This window comes from Schistocerca gregaria, chromosome 1, assembly GCF_023897955.1.
Source record: "Schistocerca gregaria isolate iqSchGreg1 chromosome 1, iqSchGreg1.2, whole genome shotgun sequence".
Lineage (NCBI taxonomy): Eukaryota > Metazoa > Arthropoda > Insecta > Orthoptera > Acrididae > Schistocerca > Schistocerca gregaria.
In genome coordinates, this window is record NC_064920.1 from 533,022,113 (window position 1) to 533,046,478 (window position 24,366).

Sequence of the window (24,366 nt, forward strand, 5' to 3'; positions counted from 1 at the left end):
TACATCAGTACCTCTGTCCATATCAAACCTACCAAAAGTCACACCGTCTGGCCACAGTGGAGGATTCCCCTCGTGACGAAGTACCACCCAGGACTGGAGCAACTGAATCATATTATCCACCAGGATTTCAGCTACCTCTCATCATGCCATGAAATAGGATTGTCCTACCTATCATCATTCCCACTCCTCCCACTGTGGTATTCCATCACACACTGAACCTACACATATACTCGTCCATCCTTACACAATCCCTGCTACCAGCCTCTTATCTCAGCATTCATATTTCTGTTGCACACCTAGATGCAAGACCTGTCCCATACATCCTCCTATCACCACCGCTCCTGTCCAGTCACAAGCATCACCTATCCCATCAAAGGCAGGCTACCTGTGAAACTAGTCGTGATTTACAAGCTAAGGTGCAATCACTGTTCTGCATGCATGATCCATCCGTGTGAATGGCCACTGACAAATTGTGGCCAAGATACAGCTGGATAATTCAGTTGCTGAGCACGCTACCCAACATGACTTTCCTCATTTCAATGACCGCATCACAGCCTGTGCCATTTGGATCCTTCCCACCTATGCCAGCTTTTCTGAATTGGACAGGAGGGAACTCTCCCTACAATACATCTTACATTCCCATAATGCTCCTGGTCTCAACCTCTGTTAGTCATTGTCCTTACCCACCTATCCCCTTCCCGGTTCCCATTCCAGCACTTCACAGCCCTCTATATCACCAACACACTCACAGTTTTGTTAGTTCTCTTCTTTTCCTCTGCTTCCTGCTCTATCCCTCTACGCTCACACAAGCAGCACTTTACTGTCCCACACCCCGAACCTTTGTTTGACATTCCTTTTGTTGTGTCTATCTGCGACTCAACATCTTCACTATATGGGGAGTAGCAACTAGCCATTTCATAATATTGATATTATTACATACAACACCCTTAGCTTTCCACTCTTATTTAGTTGTACACAATGTTAAGTCAGTAATCTCTGTCTTGCATGTTGTGCCATCTTCTACCTTGAAGCTATCAAGTTTTCAAGTATCTTCTGGTGCATTCTCCAACAATCAATCCTTCCTTTTCATCACTTGACCTGGGGCTCTGGGCAATTTTTATGAACTCTTCCCATTTTGTAAACCTCACCAACATTTTTCTTCATCCCTCTCTTTCCCTTCAACCCTTCTGCCAGAAGGAGGAGCCACTAGCTCTGAAAACTTGCAAATTTCGGTAGCCTTATACGGAAAGTGTTTCCTCACACTACCATTTGGTGAGTAGACTTTTATCTACCCAATTAAATTATATTTCCAAAAATTGATTATTTTTGTTTGCTAGAAAATCGCTTGCATGGTATAGACAATTATAATAATACTTCATATTTCTGTATGACTTTTAAACTATTTAAAACTGTTCCTCATTTCAGTTGGCTTCTTGTGGAAGTGATAGTTTTCCCTTGTCTTATTTCTAATTAGTAGCCTTCTTTAATCTCATAATTCATCTTCAATGTTGCATGACATTCTATTGAAAAGGAATGAAAACCCTAATAACATGTTCTTCATGAGTGCTGTATGTTTGTCATCGTTCTGTTCTTCTAAAATACTCATCGTCAGAGGTTCATCCTTGTATTTAAATTGCTGAATGAAACAGCTCATGCAGAAAGATCAGGGTTTGATATTCTCACAGCAATATTTTTTGTGTCTATAATGTGTAGAGAATATTTTTCTCATCCATATAAACTATGATCCAAACTTTTTGTGTAAAATATTTTATATTTACAGCTTTAAAATTTTGTTTTTGTTTTGTTCTTACAGTTTAAGTCCTTACAGTTTTGATGTATCACCATCATGTACAGACACTCCTCAGGTTACACATGATTCAATACCAGTTGGTGCTATTCCATTGTTTGCCACGTCTGCACCAGAGTATCAGGAATCTGTGTCACGTGTCATCAACGCTGCAAATGGTGTCTACCAAGAATTTCTAAAATCTGAAGAAGGACAAGGATTTTCTGGGCAAGTTTGTTTTATTGGTAAGTTGTTCTCCAGAATGTATGTATGTTCATTATGATAAGAGATTTAGCTAGTGCACCAGTGCGAGGAATTTATCCTCCTCATGCGCTCTTGTGCTGTGTCTGTTGCTTAAGTTGTGAAACCTTTTAACTAAAATTTTCTTAGTCTGTGAAGGCGGTGGTTGTTTTTTCACTAACATTTGACTTGAGGAATTTTTCTTCAGAAAAACTCCACTATCTCAGAGTCTGTACTTAAATATCAAGACAAAGACTGTTAAATGCCCCCACAAATGGGATTCAAAAGCTTACATGAGCATGGAAATGAACATGTACATGCTTGTCAATGTGTTCTGCAACTTCATTACACTCTAATATCAATTGTTGGCTATGTCTGGCATGTGCACCAAAGATATTTGGCTTCTGAAAATGGTAATTCATTAAATAGCTGTGTTAACTTACTCAGCAATTCTCAAGGATGTGTGGAGAAAAACAGTGTGCTTCGGCAGTGTAAAAAGGTCTCTTAGCACACTGAAAACAGATTTCTAAAATATTCCATTTGGTTCTTGACAAAATACTGATGATAAAATTTTTTATGAAGCAAATAGAGTTTAGAAAATTCAAAATTCATGACCTTTCAGGTATGGAATATAGATCCTCAACATCACATATGCTATGTATGTATGTATGTATGTATGTTCATTTCAAATGTCATTGAAGTTCCTATTCGCATCTTCTCCATTCTTTCCAAGTGTAACTAATTTTTTAAACTATTCTTTTGCACTTAAAGATGTGGTACCTCTTAACCATCACCACACCAGTTCTCAGTACATTTTTACAAAAAGTTGCACACAAAATTGTGTGTTACTTTTTAAAATATTTTTGTTGTTCACAAATTCTAATACAAAAACTGCCAAATACAGCACCTAAGGTGTATCCCATTATGTTTGCTTTGTTCAGCTTGTAACATAAAAAGTGGTCTTCCATCACATTGTTTCATGTTTTGCAGCACATTACTGATCTCTGATGGGACTAAATGTATTTTTCATATAGGTAAATGATTTTCAAAGTGAAATTCAACATTATAATGACACAAAACTTGTTCCACTTCATGTCTAGATTAGCTTTAATGTCTGTCTGGCAGAAACTTGTGTTAGCTCTACTTCAGATAGCATGATCTTGTGATAAATCCTGTTTCTTAATTGTCAAGTTGGTAATTTGTGTTTAGAAAATAGTAAATATGACATTAAGATGTCAATATTTGATCTTGAAAGAAGGAATGAACATAACAATGTAGGTCTCGTAAACTAGGCTGTCAATTTCTTACCCTAACCACTCATTGACTGACTCCATAAGTAAGCAAACACATTGTTTATCAGTAAATTCAAGAAGATTGCTGGAAGTTATGTGAATCACATAAATTTTATCAAATGGGTAATACACAGCTGTCATTCAGATTTTGAACTTCGTGAAATAATAAATTGTGATTACATTAAATATTTTGAATATGATATGTCCACAAAAGCAGGATTGGTGAAACACACTATAGAGCCACAAATTAAATGAGCGGAGATTCCGGGGCATATGTGAGATAGGTACTCATTGTGAACAAAATAATCCACTGAGGATTAAAGCTGCTGTTACAAAAGACTCTTAGTGAAATTAAGTGTGGGGAAGGGAGAAAGAAAACATGTTCTCTTCTCTTAAAACTTCTGGGCTGATAGGCCATGGTCGAAGTATAAAACTCTCTCCTGATGTTTCGTCTCCGACTGCGGGAGACATCCTCGGAGGTAAAGCGGCGAACTGCGAAGAGAACTCGACGAAGCACTGATTATATAGGCAGTACAGAGGGCTATGAGATTGTCTCTGCTAATGCCAACATTCTCGATTGAAAGTAATAGATCGTCACGCTTGCGGTGCAATGCTGACATCCAAATTTTATCCAGTTTAACACCTTCGTCTTTCCTGTTAAAATTATTACGATGTTTATCAATCTCGATAGCCTCTCTATACAAGAGTGCATAATAATGCGAAGTTTTTGATATGACGCTCGTCTCGCTGAATTTTATTTCATGATCACCTTCCTGGTAAACATGTTCCGATACGGCCAATTTATCCGTGTGACCCAGGCGGCATTTCCTCTTATGTTCAACATGTTGAACTGCATACCCCATTTTTTCATTAACCGACATGGACACCCACTTCCTCATCATTGTGCACATGATCGTGTCCATATCATTGAATGACTCGGCAGTTTTCTGCATAAACCTAGCAAATCTTAATGCGAACTTTATACCTTCTCATTTTACTTGTCACCTCTTCTATTGTCCATGTTGCTCCATCTAGGCACTGAAGTTTCTTCAAGCTTGTAGCTTGAATCTTTCATTAGAGCTTTTGATCACCTTGACGTTAATAATTACTGATGCTTGTTGTGAGTAAAGCAATTTGTGCATTTTGTTTCAACTAATTTATCTGTCACCACTGCCACTTCTTGTAGTAGTTGAGAGACCAGCATCTATTGTTCCAGAACTTCTGAATACACTGGCAACTACCACGGAGTTACAGAAAATTTTTGGCGTACTGTTCACTTTCATCAAGTAATGTAAATAATTCAAAGTTTGTTGTAACTTTCTCTTTCTGCTAAGAACTTCACACATTTTCTGTTCCCATCATTTGCTCTAATAATATCTTAAAGTGTATTTGGAACAAAATAATAATAATTGATAAATGAATAAAACAATCATTTTTCCCTTTTTCTGCCTCTTGGAACACAGTGAATATAAAGGTGATGAATCAGGTTCTTGACCTGATCGTCGGAAAAGGTTTCTTTTCAGTGTGTGTGTGTGTGTGTGTGTGTGTGTGTGTGTGTGTGTGTGTGTGTGTGTGTGTGTGTGTGTGTGTGTGTGTGGGCAGGGAGAGGATGAAACCTGGTTCTGGCACATATTACATACTTCTCTCAGATGGCATCAAGAAGGCCACAAGTCTAACATCACCATCCAAAGGACATATCATCACAACATATTATGTTCCTTCACTTTCTCATAGAGTGCAAGTTTTACTGATCAATCCAGGATATTGGCCCAAATTTTGGTGGTCAGGAACTTTACATCACCCTCTTCTTCTCTCCTGGCCAGTTGAATTGTGATGAAAATTTCTCAGAGCACCAGGCTTCAAACTGGCTACCTCTGAGTCAAGCACCACTGATTTATGACCTCAGTGGAGGTGTTATAAAATACACTAGCTCACTGATATTAATTATAAGCATGAAAAATTTTGTGTTTTTCTTATTATTAGCAGAAGTGTGTCTTTGAAGTGTGTTTGTCAGTGAAAGGTTGTCTGATGTTTGTAAGTATAATTATATCTAATAGAGACACAACACTTACTCTGAGAGTGATTGAATGAAAACCTTTGAAGTTCCAAAAAATTTTGACAAGTTGTGTAGTGGAGTTGGTAGGTGGCAGCAGTGTTTCTTGAGGTTCTGAAAGTGACCAACAGGTGGCAGAATGATGCTACAATGCAGGAGAAGGGAGTACCATCCACGATAAGATGGCCATCCTGCTGTCAGCATGTATCACAATTGAGAAGCTATCTGTGATGTGTTATTTGTTTAGTGAAGGTGTCAAACCAAACAAAATTCATTACGGAATGACAGTGCGGTACACTGATAAAAGTTGGTCACTGCAACAAGTGAACAAGTAGCGTAATAAGTTTAAAAGTGTTGTAACTTTTGTGGAGGATGCAACAAGATGAGCGAAGGCTTACCACATAGTGACAGGCAAAAACATTGCATTAGTGGAGGAGCTTGTAATGGAGAACAGACTCATAACTCTTAACGAAATAGCCACAAGTTTGAAGATTAGTATTGGTTTAGTGCAAGAATGTTGTTCAAAATATATTACACTTCAGTAAGTTGTCTGCAAGACAGGTGTTGTGTCAGTTGATTGCCAAATTGAAAGATCATTGTGTCAGTACCTGTGAAGAACTGTTGTATTATTTCCACATCAAAGGTGATGCATTCCTGGGAAAAACTATTACAGGCAATCACTAACCAGAAATAAAAAGGTTGAGCAAGGAATGGCACCGCAGCTCATCGCTGAAACAGAAACCTTTCTGCAGTGAGCCATCTGCTGGAAAAATCGTGCTCATTTTCTTCTGAGATGTAGTAGTTTTGGAGCATTACATGGATAAGGGAGTGATAGTAACCAATACTTCTTATTCAGACATGCTGAAAAATCAACTTTGCCCTGCAATCAGGAGTAAACGACAAGGATATCATTCTGGGAGTATTGTTACAGTGTAACACCACCTGACTACAACAGCCCGTAAGACAGTGGAGACTATTCAGGAAATTAAATTTGCCTTTGTGGTACAGCCTCCTTATTCACCAGACCTCACTTGTAATGACTTTCATCAGTTAAGTTCACTCAAAAGCAATGGGAGGCAGGCATTTTAGAGGTGATGAAGAGATGAAAACTGAGGGTGCATGAGTGGCTACACACATGACCAAAAGAATTCTTTCATCATGGTAGCTGTGTACCCCTGATGAAGCAGAGGAATACGTGCATCATCAGAGAGAGTATGTTGAAAAATGACATGTAAGTTGTTTGTTCATTGTTACAATTAAGAATATTATAGCACTTTCATTGGAATCACCGTTGTATTATGCTACATTTATCTGGGCACTGCCTCTCAAATACACCCGATCGTAGCAACAAGTTAATAAGATAATGTTTAGAATTGAACTGCAGAGTATGATTATGGATTAAATATAGTGACATTGTTTTAGAATCAAATATAAGGGAACCGCATTTGTATGAAATCAACATGTATGAGATCTATAAAAGTACCTAATTTTTTCCCTTACATTCTCTGTTTACAGGTGATGGTGTGGGGTCAATTCTTGGTTTTGATGCTCTGTGTCGTTTTATACATTATCAATCTCGGCATGATAGTGAGAACAGTATATTAGACTCAGAGTATCCACAACAAGTGGAAGATGCCATTGACAGTGCAAAATCCAACAACCGACAAGGAGGAGCAGATGGTGACAATAGTACAAATGTGGAAGTTTCCTACTCAAATAAGCTGCTGTCTGCTCCTGCACCTCGAAGACGTTCTTCTTCAGCAAGGTTTGCTCTAAAATCACATATTTGATGCTTGAAAATTGGAAAAGTTATTTATGAAAAAGTTAATTACGGTTTCATTTTTTTAAATTTCTGTGCCAATGTGTATGGTAAGTTCCAAATCGACCAGAATTTCCAGAATAGCATGAACGTCTGTTATTGGCAACAAAAAGAGCAAAAAATGTAGTGTACTCATTGTGTACTCCTCTTAATCTTCAGTAACTTATGTATTACCTATATCTTTCTGCAATCATATCCCCTTTAGCCTTCATCATCCAATACCTTTGCTTTCAAAATCATTATTCTGCAACTTTGATTTTTGGGATGTATCTGTCAAATTAAATATAAAAACCAATTCAGGCTGGAATATAAACAGCACTATGAAAAAGATAATTGCTAGTCATTGTAAAGATGACATGTTGACTTGCAGACGGGCATGACAGAAAGACTGTTATGTATAAGTTTTTGGCCAAACCTCTTCAGAAGAGAAAATTGCACACACATTCATTCATACAAGCAAGCACAGCTCCCACAGGGCTAGAAGTGGCAGGACAAGACTGCCGGGTTCAGTTTTGGGAGGCTGCGGGGGAGAGAGAGGGAGAGAGAATGGGTAGCATAAAGGAGGAGCAGAGAACAGACCAGTGGATGTGCCGACTGAAAGCAGCATGTGGTGAGGGGGAGGGGAGGCGAATTGTGAGGTGGTGACAGGATGGGGGAGGGGGCGGGAGAGAGAGGGAGTAAGAGTTGGGTGGAGATTGTGGGGACAGTAGGTTATGGTAGGTTGGGGCTGGGATGATTTTGGGAGAGGAGAATGCATTGCAAGGGTAACTCCTATCTGTGCAGTTCAGAGAAGCTGCTGGTGCAGGGGAGGGACAAGATGCCCTGAGTTGTGAAGGAGCCATTGAAAATTGAAATAAAGTTTGTTATGTACAGCTGCACAGTGTGCCGTATGGTGGTCCACTTTGGTCATGGGAACAGTTCGGCAGTTGCCATTCACACCGGTCGACAGCTGGTTGGTAGTCATAACAGTATGAAAAGACTTGAGTAATGATTGCAGCAGATGTAGTATATAACATGGTTGCTTTTACAAGAGGCCTGGCCTTTGATGGTGTAGGATAATCCTTTGACAGGACTGGAATGGGAAGTGCTGGGTGGGTGAATTGGCTGGAAGCACAGGGGTCTTCCCTGTGGCAACAGGTTGGGATTGGCAGTGGCATAGGGATGTTCCAGTATGTTATGGAGGTTTGATGGGTGATCGAACAGCACTTCCGAAAGGATAGGAAGGATCTTGAGTAGGATGTCCCTAAGTCCAAGGGATGACGATAGATAATCAAAGCCCTGATGAAGCATGTGGTTCAATTGTTCCTTTCTGAGGTGGTTTAGGTGACTTAGGGGGCTGTTCTTTCTTGCTGGTTCTTGGAAGTGATGAGAGGATTGGGAGTGTGTGGGGATATGGCACAGAAAATCAGTTCATCTGTTTGTGGGCTAGGTCTGTGGGGACAGTGCCTGTCTGTGAAGGTCTTTGTGAGACCTTTAGCATATTGAGCATGGGAACTTGTATCACTGCAGATACACCATCTGCAGGTGACCAGGCTGTATGTGAAGGATTTTTTGGTGTGAAAGTGATGACAGCTGTTGAAAAGCAGATGCAGTGGTGGTTGGCGGGTATAATGTGCCCAGAGGTGAAGATGGAACACTGAGAGGAGGTCAGTGCCCAGGGTGGTGGCATTCTGGGTCAATTGAAGTGGATGGGGGAGAAAGTGTTGAGATTGTGAAGGAATGAGGGTAGGATGTCCAGGTCCTGTGTCCAGATTATGGAGATTTATATCATCAATGAACCTGAATTAGACCATGGGTTTTCAGTTTTGTGAGGCTAGAAAGGTTTCCACTAGATGCCTCGTAAACAGTTTGGCATAGGAGGGTTCCATACCAGTGCTCATGGTCGTGCTGTGGTTTTTGCTAATATCTTACCTTCAAAGAAGTAGTGGCATATTATGATATAGCTACTAGGCGTATGAGGCATGAGGTGCTAGGTCTGGAGTATGAAGGACATTGAGAGAGGTAGTGTTCGGTAGTGGATAAATGATCATGGGAATGATGGATGTTGGTGTACCTCCTTTGATGGATTTAATTATTCTTAGCAAATTGATCATGAAAAGGAAACACAGAATACCACCCGCACACAACACTGACGTATGCTACCAGAAATATTTTTCTCCGTGATTGGTGCGTAGTTTAATTTTGGCCACCTACATCAGCAATGAAATCTTGTTCAATAATAAATACCATCAGCACTGTTCTTAGAAAATGCAGTCTGATTCGATTAATTTTTTCTTTTATAAATAGAGTTCAGTACCACCGGTGCACATTTATTTCTTACACATCGGAATATTGAAAGTTTGCAGTTTCAAGTAATTTAAATTTGCCGTTGTGACAAAAGTTAAGATGGCGGCCAACAAAAGATAGAGGATTTCTTTTTTAATTAAGATTTTCCTTTTTCCAATAAATCATTAAAATAGTTTAAATTGATATTACCATTAAAAAAATTATTAAATTGTTTTGAAAATTAGTTTAACACAAGCCCATGCTATTTTCAACTAGAAGTACAGAAGTTGCTATGTGATCGCAACTAACAATGGCTGCACTTCTTGCAGCTGTGATAAAACAATTAATACAAAATTATAATTAAAACAGGAAGTGAATTTTCAATAATTAATCATAAATAGCTTTAACACATTTGGCTCTATTTGTTTTTACCAGCAAATGAACACAAAAGTACAATAGTTTTACATTAAATGTTTTTCATTTAACAGACCTCAAATCAATTCGCATCTTGCGTCGGCGATGTACATCAGAAGAAGATGACAAAAGGGTACAAAACAAAAGAAAAGAATGACATAGATTAACAAAGAATGTGAGACAAATATTGTCCCTGTTTTTACATAATTATCATCTTTTTTTAAGAAATAATTACATAATTGAATGAATATTATCCACACGTTCATATTCCACTCGTAATATATATAGATATCGTGTATGTTACAGAGAGTAGGTCTTTAACAAGTCCACTGTGGTTAAAATTCAGTATGGGGTATGAAGATGATGCCTTTCGATGGGACTGAAACTTTCCTGGGGTGTGGATTTTGGTGGAAAGATTAATAACAGTGTTCTGGGATTATTTCAGCTTTGGATTTAGTCGACTGTTGGGAGTTCTGTGGATGTGCCAAGTTAAAAAGTTCAGCTAGGCAGGGTCTTGGTGCTATGAGGAGTTTACAAAAAGGAACACTGTGGGTAGGACAGGGGTAGGATAGTGGTGGCCCAAGGTGGTAATAGGAGGTTAGCAGGCCGAATAACTTACGGATGTGTTGTCTGGAATGCTCTTCTAGGTGCTGGAGTGCAAAGGATTCAATTTCAGAGGTGTTATGTATGCATCATTGATTGCACAGCAGCAGCATCTTGTGGAGTGAATATATGTGGTTTTGGGATGTCTATGCCTTGGAGATGTATTTTTTGCAGTACCAGGTTTGTGAATGATAGGAACTGGTGGAATCTGAATAGGTGAATGTCATTGTGAAAGGAAGGGTGGGATCCAAAGAAAGGAATTTTTATGGTAAGGTCATTGTGGGGAGTGGGAAGGTGGGAGGGGGGCGAGGGGTGAGGGGTGAGAGAGATTCCTTGGTTAAGGCTATATTGAAGATATAGGGTATGGGACTGGGCTTTATCCAGGAAAGGGATACTTTTCTGAACCGGTGCATTATTATCTATTATCATATCATGAATTTAGGAACATCCTACCCACCTCTCCTAAAGTGATGTTTAATAGCCCACCCAACTTCCACATCATCTTGGTTCTTCCCTATGCTACTCCAACCCCAACCCCTTGCCATGGGGACCATATCCCTGTGGAAGACCAAGGTGTAATACCTGCCCAGTCCTCCCACCCAGCATCCTGTTCCATTCTTGCCAAAGGCTTATCCAACCCCATCAGAAGCCAGCCCACCTATGAAAGCATCTATGTCATATACCAGCTCTGCTGCAATCATTGCTAAGCTTTTTATATTGGTGTAACTACCAACTGGTAATCTACCAGGAAGAATGGCCTCTGCTCCTCTCCCTTATGATACTCATTTCCTGCCCTTTCCCTCCCCCACAGCCTCCCTTCCCCTTCACTGCACCTGACCATGCTATACTACAACCTCCAGTCCCCAAAGGGAGTGCTGATTCCTCTTCTCCACTCGTACCGTGCCATTTCTCCCCCTTCCTCTCCTCACTCCTGATTGTTGCTCCCATTAATGCATTTCTGTTGTATTCTGGCTGGAGCGGCCAGAGACAGCAGTCACGTATGTGTGAAGTATGCTTGTTTGTGTGACTTGTATGTGTTTTTCTTTTCTGAAGAAAGCCTTGGCCAAAAGCTTAAATGTAAGTGACTTTTTGTCATGCCCGTCAGCAACTCAACATGTCATCTTTATGGTGAGTAGCAATCTATCCTTTTCATAGTATTGTAAATTTAAAAAAATAATAATTCTCTTAATTCACTGTGCTTTCTTTACTTTTGATTATTTGCCATAACTGAGTAACATGTGAGCTTTCATATAGAGGTAAGTTTATTATTACAAATTTCAAAAGAAATGTTACCTTCTAAATGTGACTGAGTATTCAGACGGTAAAATAATTTGAAATGGTACTAGTCACTTTGAAAATAACAACACTGATATCCCCCATTATTACTGAAACTGCCATTTGTAAATAATTCCTTTCAAGTGTTGCTAACTTTCAGAGTAATCCGTTTTTGAGTTAGAGTAAAACAAACACACACACACACACACAGAGAGAGAGAGAGAGAGAGAGAGAGAGAGAGAGAGAGAGATATCTGTGCCCCTACAGGGTGCCAGCTGGAAAACAGTACCAGGGCCACATTTCACAGGTGGACAAGTTTGTGGTGTGCATTGTGTGGTACGAGTTTGGGGGGGGGGGGGGGGGGGATAGGTGGGAGACAGTGAGAGGGGGGATGCCAGGAGTAGAACTGCAGGTTTCTCCAGAACATTGGAAGAATAGGAACTTTTCACAGATCATTGCCATACACCCTAGCAGTAGTCATTTGGAGTAGCGCAGAGCTACGTTTCATCACTGGTAATAAAAGCCTAAATGTGAGATGATGATTCCCTAATCCAGGTGCTGCTATTCTTAAACCAGTGATGTGCCCAACAACAATTTTAAAACTTCCTTATATGAATCTATTGTAATGTAGATGTAAAGCTTTAATGTTTAAGAAGAATTAAGAGCAAAAAATATTCACATTTTAAAGGAAAAGATGAAAGTAAGTTTTGGGGTCTATATTTGATGAAGACACAAGGGAATAGAGGAGTAGATGCTAAAATAAAGAACTCGGTGGTGTGGTGGTGGTGGTGGTGGTGGTGGTGGTGGTGCTGCTGCTGCTGCTTTAGTCATTGGACACAAGACTAATAAAACTTTCCATGCTACTCTGCCATGTGCAAATCTTTTCATGTCTAAATAACTACTGGACTCTTAATATATTTGAACCCACTTACTTTAAGCAAACATTAGTAATCCTCTCTAAAATTGTTACCCCTACACCACCTTCCATTACTAAATTAACAATTTCTTAATGTCTTGGGATGTGTCCTTCCTATCTAATTCAGATTTTAGCCAGGTTGTGCCATACATTTCATTTCTTCCCAATCTGATTCAGTACCTCCTCATTATGTTCTCAACCCAACCATCTAATTTTCAGTAATGTTCAGTAGCAGCACATTTCGAAAGTTTCTCTTATTTTCTGTATAAACACCATAATATTGACAGAATGACACAATAGAGAAAGTTAAGCTGGGCTGTTCATGTCATATGATTGTCTGAGAACAGATTATGTAGCATAGCATTCACTACAAATAGACTGAATACAAGGAATAGAGAGAACCCAAAATAGATGGCTGGACAACATCTTGAACGGCATTGCATGGATAATTATCAGTGAATGGACGGCCCATGTATTAGAGAGAAGGAAATGTGTGAGGACTGAAGACCAAGCATACGGTTGATATATGAGAGATAGAAAATATTGAAAGTGATAAAGGGCATTACTTAATATATTTTACTGTGGAACAACTTTCAAAATATCATGTTTTAATAAAACGTCTCTACAAGAAGTTCCAAAACTAGTACCAGGCACAATTCTTACACCAGGACTATGTATTCTGCAAATGCTACTGTTGTAAATAGCGGTTCCCAAAATGTAATTACATAACTCGTTAGTGAAAGGAACTGTGCAGAGTGAGATGATTGAAGAAGATATAAGTATAGAGATAAAAATTAGTACCAAAGAGGACTGTGGTCTGGGAATGAAGCTAACATGGAATTACAAAGAAGTTGTTTGCCAAAAGCTAGATAGGAATTGGATCTAATGGCAACACATAGACCTGACCTCTTTGATAATGATCATATCAAAACTGGTATAGGTGACCAAGATGCGGTTGTGGCAACAATGAAAACCAAAGTACAAAGGACAACTAAAACAAGAAGAAAGATATGTTCAATAAAATAGATAGAAATCATTAGTGTCGTGAATCAATGAGGAACTCAAAACTTTATACACATGGCAGGAGCTTGTAGAGAAACTGTGACTCAAATTTAAAAGAATAGTTGGCCTTGCACTGGATAGATACCTATCCAGGACAACAGTCCATAGTGGGAGTGGACCTCAATGGTATACAGTCACTGTAAAGAAACTTCCAGAGATTACTACATAATAGGTGTAGAACAAAGTGCAGGGGTATAGATAGAGATATGCTGAATGATATGCATATGGCTGTCAAGAGAGGCTTGATGCCTTCAGTGACTACAGCAGAATACTGTGAAATGTTTTTTTCACAAAACCCAAAGAAATTCTGGTTGTATGTAAAAGCTGTTAATGCCACCAAAGATAGTACCCATTAGCAAAGCAAAAGCTGAAATGCTTAGCTCTTTTTTCAAATTTTCCTTTGCAAAGAAAAACCCACAAGAGTTGCCTCAATTTAATCCTCATAGCACTGAAAAGATGAATGGAATCAGTATTAGTGTCAGGGTGTTGAGAGGCAGCTGAAATCATTAAAACTGAACAAAATTCCATGGCCCAATGGAATCCCTGTCAGATTCTGTACTGAATTTGTGGCTGAGTTAGCCTCTCTTCCAACAATAATCTATCACAGATCCCTCAAACAAAAAAACTGTGTCCAATTCTTGAAAAGAACAACAGGTCACACCTGTCTGAGGATGTGGAGGAACTGATAATTTCTCATTGTTTGCTGAAGAAGGCAGTAATTTGAAAGTTATGTTGTTACACAGGACAAAAAAGAATGATTGCAGAAGATACAAAACAGCAGAATCCTCTTTGAAGATGCAGACCATATTTTCTTTAGTATGTCACATGACTGATATTCAGAAAATCAAAGAAACTGTCTGATTAGATCTTTGGAGAAAAAGAGTTGAACTGAAAATGAATTTAAAGCTGCAAAACTTAAGTTTATTAAATGACAAAGAACTTGAGCAAATAAGTCACTGGAGTTCAAATTTATTTACAGTGCCAGGAAAAAATGGAACATCCTCATATACAAGGCTATTTTATTGACAAGTGATGTAATAAGTAGTTGTAGAAGTATCTAACAACAAATTGAGTCCAAATGAAACAGATGTGTCAAATTTGAAGGATAGCCAAACAGTTGCATCAGTGCACAATGTACTTCCCCTTTGGCATCAACAGTGACATGTATTCGCACATGCAAATGATCATAAAGGTGCCAAACAGCATTCTACGGTAGATTGTTCCAAGCACCTTCACCTTTTGTTGCAGTTTGGCAATGCTTCTTGGACATAATTAAGTTCTCACTTCATCATGTCTCATATATGTTCACTTGGCAAGAGGTAAAACACCCAATGTGACCTTGAGTTGTGACTGATGGCGCCCACATCGTGAAGCCGGGATGGAAATAGGCAGCTCACCAGCTCCACTCCATACGTATATATGTTCCTAATTTTCATACAGACATTAACCTACTCTCATCACTGATGATGTCAGAGTGCCAGTGCACTATCTAGTCTTTCGCGACACCTGAGTAGCCATGCTTGGGAGTGTCATGGTGTCAGTGGGAGTGCGGCCAGAGAGAAATGTGATCTTAACCCTGCTGCAAGCAGACAGTCGTCAGTGATCCCTGATGACACAACAGATACAACAAGTGTCCACATTTCGTGCCAGGATGATTTTTGGTTGGCCATCACTGCTTGTTCATAATGCATCAATCTTGACATGCACCTGTACTATGTGTACTTCCAGAACCTTGTTTATGGGTACAGGAGTGTTCCACAGACCACTGATGAAAGCAGGGACACACCACTGATACAATGTGCCCAACATGTGCAGCAGTCCCTTGATATTTCCATGAAGCTTGTTGCAGGGCCTCACTGTGACCCTGTTTGAATGGTGGAAGCTGCCCAACAGGCGTACGTACTCATTTGGCGGAGGGGGGGGGGGGGGAGGCATTATTAATGCTAAAATCAAAATGAATATTGCAAACTCTCTTTAGAACGGAGACAGAGAAAGCAAAGGAGAAATGGCTGACAGAAATGTGTGACAAGATAGAGAAATTGGAGAAAGAAGGAAAATATGAGTTGATGTACAAAGAAGCTATGGATTTGACATTCAGGGAAAATAGAAATAACAATGGACTAAAGGAAGTAGAGATAGCAGATGGTAAAATGGTGAGTGAAACCCAAGAAATAATGAGAAGGTAGGAAGAATATATAGAATGGCTATACTCTGCCGGCAGCCAACAAAGTGAAGAAGAGCCTGGGATGGAAGAAGAAGATAAAGTTGCAGATGATGACAAAGGAAATGCAATACTCACTAGTGAGATTAAAGCATCTATGAAGGAGAGTGCAGAAAAATGGTGTACCTCAGGGAAGCGTCTTGGCTCCACTTCTCTTCAACATCTATACCAATGACCAGCCATTGACCCCAGGCACAAGGAGATTCTTATATGCAGATGACCAAGCCCTTGCTACCCAGAGCTCATGCTTTGAAAGAGTGGAAAGAAACCTGACAACGGCACTTAGAACACTGTAAAGCTACTACAATCGGAACCAACTCAGACCAAACCCTTCGAAGACACAAGTGTGTGCCTTTCATTTAAGGAACAGGGAAGCTAATCGTGAGCTGCATATTGCATGGTCAAGCATCCAATTCCAGCATCATCATGCGCCTAAATACTTGGAAGTCACTCGATAGAACTCTGATATTCAAAACTCACTGCAAGAACACCAAAATGAAAATATCCGCTCGAAACAACCTAATTTGCAAACTAGCGGGGACACAGTGAGGATCACATCCACAAATTATTCGCTGTTCTGCAAATGGCACTATGCTTTTCTACTGCAGAATATGCTTCTCCAGTCTGGTACAGGTCATCTCATGCCAGACAAGTAGACATTGCTCTCAACAAAACCTGCAGGTTGATCACAGGTTGCTCAAGACCTACCCCAACTGATAAGTTCTACTGCCTGGCTCGAATAGTGCCACCATGGATATGCAGAACAGTGGCTGCCAACAAGGAGAGACTGAAAGTGGAACAGGACAGTGCCCATCCACTGCACGGACATAATCCACCACAGCAACGGCTGAGATCGCGAAAGAGCTTCCTGAGAACATCTGAGAAGCTCACCATTTCACCAGAGAAGGCAAGGCTGGAGCTATGGAAGAAGTCGACACCTCACCTGCAGACGCCAGAAGCTTAAGAACTACCACCTAGACACAACGAGAGCTGGCTGGTGTGGAAATCTTTAAACAGATTATGATCAGGAGTTGGACGATCCAGGGACAACATGAAGAGATGGGGCTTCATAACAGAAGATACGTCCTGTGATTGTGGACAAGAACAAACCACGTCACAAGCTCCAGTGCCTTTTGTGCCCTACATCCTGCACCAAGATTGATCTCCTGCAAGCCACTCCAAGCACCTTGGAGGTTGCAAATTACTGGGCACATGTAATATAAATACAATTTGTGTATGTATATGTACATATTTATTGATGTGTATGGCTACTGTAAATTTGTATGTTTCTGATTCGAGAATATAATATATATCTATGAAGGAGATGAAAAATGGAAAGGCAATGGGAATTGATGAGATTCCTGTGGAACTGTTAGTCATTGGAGAAAGAAGGGAAAAGGGAGTCAATTGAGCTGTGTAATCAAATATACGTGACAGGAAAATGGCCAAATGACTTTACAGAAAGTATCTTAATACCTATAGAAAAGAAAAAGAACAGCAAAAAGTGTGAGGAACATGGAACAGTGAGCCTGATATCACATGCAGCCAAAGTCTTGCTGAGGATGCTCAACAGAAAGCTATATGGAAAGCTGAATTGCATAATAGGAGATGAACAATTTGGTTTCAGGTGAATAGTGGGAGCTAGAGATGCCACTGCCCTACTGAGAGTGGTAGGGGAGAGGTACATGGAGAAGAAAAGGAAGGGTGTATGTTGTGTTCATTGATCTTGAGAAGGCTTTTGACTGTGTCAGATGGGGCAAAATGATGGAAATCCTAAGGAAACACAGAGTTGACTGGAGGGATAGACCGCTAATTAGAAATTTATTTTTGAACCAGAGAGCAAGAGGAAGAATAAGAAGTGTGATGAGTGAAGAAATTGAACTGGGAAGAGGTGTAAGACAAGTTTGTTGTTTACCACCAACACTGTTCAATACTTATCTGGAGGAAATTATTAATGAAAGTTTTGATGGAAGGAGAGGAGTTTGTATAGGGGATCGGAGAGTGGAGCGTATAAGATTTAAAAATGACATGGTTGTGATGGCAGAGAGTGCTGAACCACGACAAAATGTCTCGGTTGGTTCTCCGCATTTCCTCCTTGTCTGTAGCGTGCTCCTTTAGGAATTTCCACTTTGTGCTCTGTTGTTTCCTTACCCTAGCCAGTGGGCACTGTGGCATTGCTGTGGCTGGCTGCCTGCTGTGTTTGCGAGTGATCATCGGTCTGGCGGAGGAACTCTAATTGTGGATGTCTGGGAGTGTACAGGAGGCCACGCCATTTTGTTGATGTTTGGCATGACTCGTGTCAGGTGTGATGATCGTTAAGGCATGATAGCAGCCAGTGTTACTGTCTTGGTAGCAGATGGATCAAAGGGGATGGGACCTGGTTGTCCATTGAAACTCCTATACTATAGATGTCGTCAGACTTAAAGTAAGACATTTTGCCCATTATTTGCCATTATTTGCAAGCAACTGGTCTTTCCAGCGTCTACAGTAATTCAGCGAAGATTATTTACTTCGACTATGTGTAAATGACTGAACAAGGAGCAGTTTATTTAATGTTCATCTTATGCTCATGTTTTGCATGTGCTGTTTGCGAGTGTAAACTTGACTCTCACCTTTGTCTGTTGATTTTGCACGCATTGTCAAATACTGGATCCAAGTAGCAACTTTCAGTTAATTAGATAGATTCTTTCTTTTCCTTGTCACAATGCGTGTTTAATGGCAAAGGAGAATTGTAGACCTTAACTTGCTACCTCATTTGCATGCGTTCAATAACAGCCTAACCTGTTAACTAATTAAGGCTTGTGGTAAACAAAGGTGTTTAAGTATGTTGTTTTAAAATATTATCTGAAATGTGTCAATGATTTATGTTGTGCTAGTTGATTCTGGGGTATGAATGGATGTGTTGGCACATCTGCCGTGTAAGGGAATCCTGCTAGTTTGATTACCTTCTGACCAGGGTCCTTGCTCGAAGCTTGTCTTTAAATACACCACTAACCTGGTTAGCGTATGTTGTGGCTATTTTAAATTGATCACTGCTCAATAGCCCAACACAGTTTGTCAGCCATCAGAAGCCATGTATGTGTTATTTATTCCTTTATTCTAGTCAGTCTATAATCTATAAGCATGCTATACTTAATTTGTTACTCTAGGTAGCCATTAAGTTGCCCTTTTTTTGGGGTGTTTAGATAATATAGATTTGTCAGTTTCCAAATATGGGCGGAATCTAAATTCTTTTATTACTATGATCTGTACTTAACATCATATTGTAAAGAAAGGAACTTATTGGAGGTTAACTGTTGCCTTAAGGTATTGTGGATGGTGCACTTTTGCACTTTCCTGTTATTCATTTTAATGTCCTATTAAATGTGTAAACTTGCTAATTATTTTCTCTTTACATGGAGTGTGCCTGCCTTGATGTTATAAGTGGCTGTTTCAGAACCAGTTCTTTAACACCCCTACACGCATATTTATATTAGTGGAAGAACTTAGCGTGTTCCCCTGTTGAACTTTAGCTAAGGTGCAGAAAACTGAATTAGATGTTTATTATTGTTCTATTGCTATTATCTGTCAAGTGTAACATGTGACATTTTCTCGGTCTGTTATCAAGTGTTACAATAAATGCAAATTTCAGTTGTTCCCATGATTTCCTATCTCTGCATTGGTTAATCTAAACTCATAATATTTAATTTTTTAAATATTGGAGGGAGGTATGTGTGTCCCAATGATTTGCTTCCCTTCCTAGTTAAGGGGGAGGTTTAGATTTGCTGCACTGTCTTGCATTTACTGTACAGATTTTCAATTTGCTACATTTTCTATTTACTTGAAATTGTGTTTTACAGTAACTTGTAAATTTGATGTGTCGTGACGAAGAAATGTGATTGTCCTGGTCTGGCCTTCTTAAAGAAGGATCAGTTAGTTTATGAATTGCTCATTCATAAGCAGCATCTGCAGGGTACGATGGTGGACTTGGTTATTATGTGGCGTGGTGCATTGAACTATCCATTAGTTGTTTCCAGTGAACTCATCGGGCAGGTCAGCGATGCCCTACATCTCATTAGTAGTGCCCTCAATGAATTAAATCAGATTATTACCTTTCTTCACGGAAATGGTGTTACCTTGAGACAGAGGGGATGGGTGAAGGCCCAGTTGTGCCATTGGCACTCTCATTTACAGAACTTAAATTATTGTCTTTGAATGAAGAACAGCAGGGATCGGTTAGCCAACGTACCCAAAGAGTAAAGGAACTGCAGGTTAAGGCCAGTGTATTAGGATTGAAAGATGTTCATGAGGAAGATGATGAGAGTTTGGCTTCCCTGGGTAACAATAATCAGGGTTTTAGTAGTAAAGTGTTTAAGGGTCAGGGATCAGAAGTGTTTGCCAAATTTCCCAATGCTATTATGTATTTATTGACTTAAGTTCAAACGGCTTTGTGGCTTACTGTTAGCCTCAAAATACATGCTAGTGCCCTTCAGTTTCCCCAGGTGGTTTTGCTAATTTTTTTTTGTATCCTTTATTTAGGGGTTTCTTAGTGAAATTCTTTCTGAGGCCTTGCACAGATGGCCTTCCTTAGGTGAATTGAGAGACTTGATCATTAAGCGTAAGCTTTCATCAAGGCTTTGGCAGCATTTAGAGAGCCAATATTATTGGTGAGTGCAGAGGTTCGAAAAGAGAATCTCTGAATATATGGAATGGGTTCAAATGGCGGTAAGAGCTCTTGATATGAGGGTTACTGAACGTGACTCCATCCTAGTCATAGTCCAAGGGATGAGACCCGAGGATCGATAACAGACTTAGTTTGTTCATGAGCTGATCTCATATACCAAGTTGACTCAACTTGTTAGTTCCATTGAGGTGCGTTGTTTTGCCGATTAACACCATTGTGCAAGGTCATCAGATGAAAGATCAACATCTGTAGTAATTGAGCCTAAGCGAGTTGTTCCTTTTCCTGCCTGTCATCGATGTTTTAGGTGTGGTGTTACCGGTCATTTGGTTCGTGACTGTCCACATAAGCGAGCAGCTCGTTCTAGTAAATGATGTCAGAAGAGAAGGCCGTAGCAACTACAACCTAGGAAATCGTTCTTCAGGGTGTACTCAAAGGACCAGCAATACTGACGTCGTGGGAATGGACCGCGCAAATGATGCATCAGCTCAAACCGTTTGAATCGATGTTCAAATTGATCAGCCTTAGTAAATTCCCAAGGGAGCAGGAAAGACAATCTACATTGAAGTTAAGTCACCACAATGTAAGGAAGGAACTTTATTATTAATTGAGTGATCTGAGAAAAGTGAGTTACTACATAAAATGCATTGTTATGTAGATAGAAGTGTGGGTGTCGCTACACTGGTGAGACAGAATGTCGCAAAAGTCCCGGTTACAATAATGAATATGTGCAATGAGGATGTTGTTTTGCCACGAGGAACAAAAGTTGCTGAGGTTTTGAGCATAAGTAAAAGTGACATAATGCATATTCCAGATGAAGTAACAAACACTGCAGTTATAAACACCGATTTAGGTAACAGTACCGCAAAATTGCAGTGAGGAGTCGAAGTTAATAATGAACTGAAGCACAAGATTTTGGAGAAGATAGAACATTTGGCAGCTGATGAACAGAAGATTTTAGTGCATGTTTTGTTGGAGTATGCAGATTTATTCCGACAATGTGCAAATTTACCTGTCACTCATTTAGTTCAGCATCGTATTCATTCAGGGAATGCAGCCCCAGTCACGCTCTAGCTGCCAGATCACGCTTGCACAGAGTTGTATTGGGGAGAGGATTAACCTCCATGTGACCCGTGTTTACGTTAAGTGATTTCACTGCTTCTCTCCAATGAACAGCTCACACGTCAAATGAAAACAAAACGGATTTCTGTGGACGGGAGCTATCAAGTGAATTAAAATGCATTCACATAATTACGGAGGGCAAAAATATATTACTAATTTCAGTTTTCTGATTTTATTTTATTTCCAAGTTAGTAGCAGTCAAACATTAATCGCCTTGCAGAACAGTGAAGTTATTTTTTGCAAGTTTGCTAAAGAAATTTGGCATTATTATTAATCTTTCCGCTGAGGCAATCATTTTATTTGAAACGAAGTGTTTGATTCTACAGTATTGGCTAGTTCCAACTGATCGCTGAATTTCAAGTGCACTTTCAAGTGTACGTTATCATCTTCTGCCATATATGACATTATGTCATAATAAGGAACCAAAAATGAGATCGTAGAGTACTGGTGCTCCAAGAAAATTTACATCCCAAAAACCACACTGAAAAGCCTAATATCAGATGGGACCTACTTCATTGTGAATCTGGAAAAAGCCAATTTGCACTTAAAGCCGAATTATGAATTTTAGTATGGTTTACGAAATTCCAATGCTCTTTAGAGTATCCTCTGATGCCCTGTTTCTTTTATGGTGTAATGTAAACTCCCTTAGTGCTTCATACACACGAACATACGGTCTTCCGACACTACTGCAGTTGCACACGCACAATAATACCTGTTTTCTCGTGCTCTCTCGCAACTGGTAAATCGAACCTATTTCTAACAGTCTCCGGATAGTATTGCGAATGGTGGTTAGAAAAGAGTTACTTTCTATGTAATTTTCTTTTTACGCAAGATGAATTATGTTACGTGCGAGAAAGTGGGATGGATATCTAAATCACAGAGCGTTCAAAACTGAACAGTTTGAGGACTAGCCACTTACAAGAATTTCGAACCAAGACATTTATGTTATAGTTTTAAATTTACTGGCACGTTTGTGTGATGTATTTTAAAGTATAACACCCGCAAAAAAGATCAATATTACATGTGAAAGCTTAGCTTCTGTTGTAGCGTGTTAATCTTAGAGACTAATATTATATGTGAAAGCTTAGCTTTTCTTGTAGATATACGGTACTGTGTACATTAATGTAAACTGTTAACTTTTCCTCTTGCGTGTTCGCGCTACGTAACCAGTGATCTTGCTATTGGCTGACTATAACACATGTCCTATGCTCTGAATACCTGCTGTCGTCGGCTGGCGACATCTCGTGGCTTGAAATTGACTCGCTTACTAAAGGACATTGCAACCTCGGTTTCAACGCTCCGGAAGCTAACGCGCTGTGTTTGGTGCAATTCGAATTTATACTTTCGTAATACGAAAATATGCAGCGTATAAGTTGCTGCAAATCAAAGGTCTTTCCAAAACTTCTCTCCTTTTCTTTATTAAAAGTCTCTCCAAAACTTCGCCCCGTCTTTCTTTTTTTTTTTTTTTTTTTCCGGGAAGTTCTACGTGAGTGTATAAAATGTTAACCATTCAAAGGATTGATAAGTTTTGCAGTTGCGAGGGAAAATCTAGGAAAACCTACTGACACTTAGCACAGAAAAAGTGTATTTTCGCCCGGGAAAAAGCATATTTTTTAAACGGGTTATCCAGGAGAAATCCGGGAATTTTTTTCCTTGTCCCTGTATACACCCTGAAGACGTGCAAACATGTCTTTGTCAACAGATAAATGTCATTCTGCACAAAGTAAGGTTAACTACCTCCCAGTAAGGTGTTCGACCTGATCCAAAATTAATTGCAGATGTAAAGAATTTTCCTGAACCACAGAATTTGAAAGAACTACAATCATTCTTGGGATTGTCAAATTTCTACGGATGATTTATAGCCAGTTATGCAAATATAGCGTGTCCAATGACACAGCTACTGAAGAAAGGACCCACATTTAATTGGCCAACAGAATGCAAAAGGGCAATGGAAGAACTTAAAACTGCTCTAACCACGACCCCAGTGTTAGCACATCCAGATTTCAGTAAACCATTTATTCTTTCAACAGATGCATCCAATTTTGCCACAGGTGCAATCTTGTCTCAAGAAGTACATGGTCATGTACATCCAATCTAAGACTAGTAAACAAAGAAGAATGTAATTATACTACTACTGAGAAGGAGCTTTGTGGTTTGGCTCTTAGTATAACAGATAACAGATATTTCTTAACTGGAAGAGAATTTACAGTTATTACAGATCGTGTTGCACTTAAATGGTCATTAAGCTTAAAGGATCCAAGTTCCAGATTAACAAGATGGGCATGAAGACTGAGTACCAACTTAAGGTTATTCACCGACCTGGTAAACAACATGGAAGAACTTGATGCAATGAGTCGAAAAGTCAATGTTTGTGTTACAATAAGTCGAGAAGAAGAGTTAAAGGCTGCTCAAGAAGAAGATCCACAATGCAAATAATGGAAAAATGATCAACTTTTTGTCAAAAAGAAATGGATTATTGTACAAAATCACTAGTAAAGGAAACTGCCTAGTTATTCCAGAAAGCATGAAAGAGAAAATCATGAGAGAACAATGTGATTCTTTATTATCATGACATTGCAGTAAAAAAGCAACAAACATTAAAATAGCTCAGATGCTTTGCAAAGCTGACGTTTTCGAA

At 39.5% G+C, this 24,366-nt stretch overlaps 1 protein-coding gene across 8 annotated transcripts in view; it reads left to right on the top strand.

The window, feature by feature from the left end:
* The window catches only part of LOC126355190 (protein retinal degeneration B), a 533,358-nt gene that overhangs the window by 404,192 nt on the left and 104,800 nt on the right, over nucleotides 1–24,366 (top strand). For all 8 annotated transcript variants that reach the window (XR_007565476.1, XR_007565478.1, XM_050005465.1 and 5 more), the window contains 2 exons: nucleotides 1,814–2,031; nucleotides 6,887–7,136. Coding sequence is in view for 6 of the 8 variants with exons in the window: in XM_050005465.1 (XP_049861422.1) it covers nucleotides 1,814–2,031; nucleotides 6,887–7,136 (468 nt within the window). In the remaining 2 variants the exon portion in view is untranslated. The remainder of the gene's footprint in view (nucleotides 1–1,813; nucleotides 2,032–6,886; nucleotides 7,137–24,366) is intronic.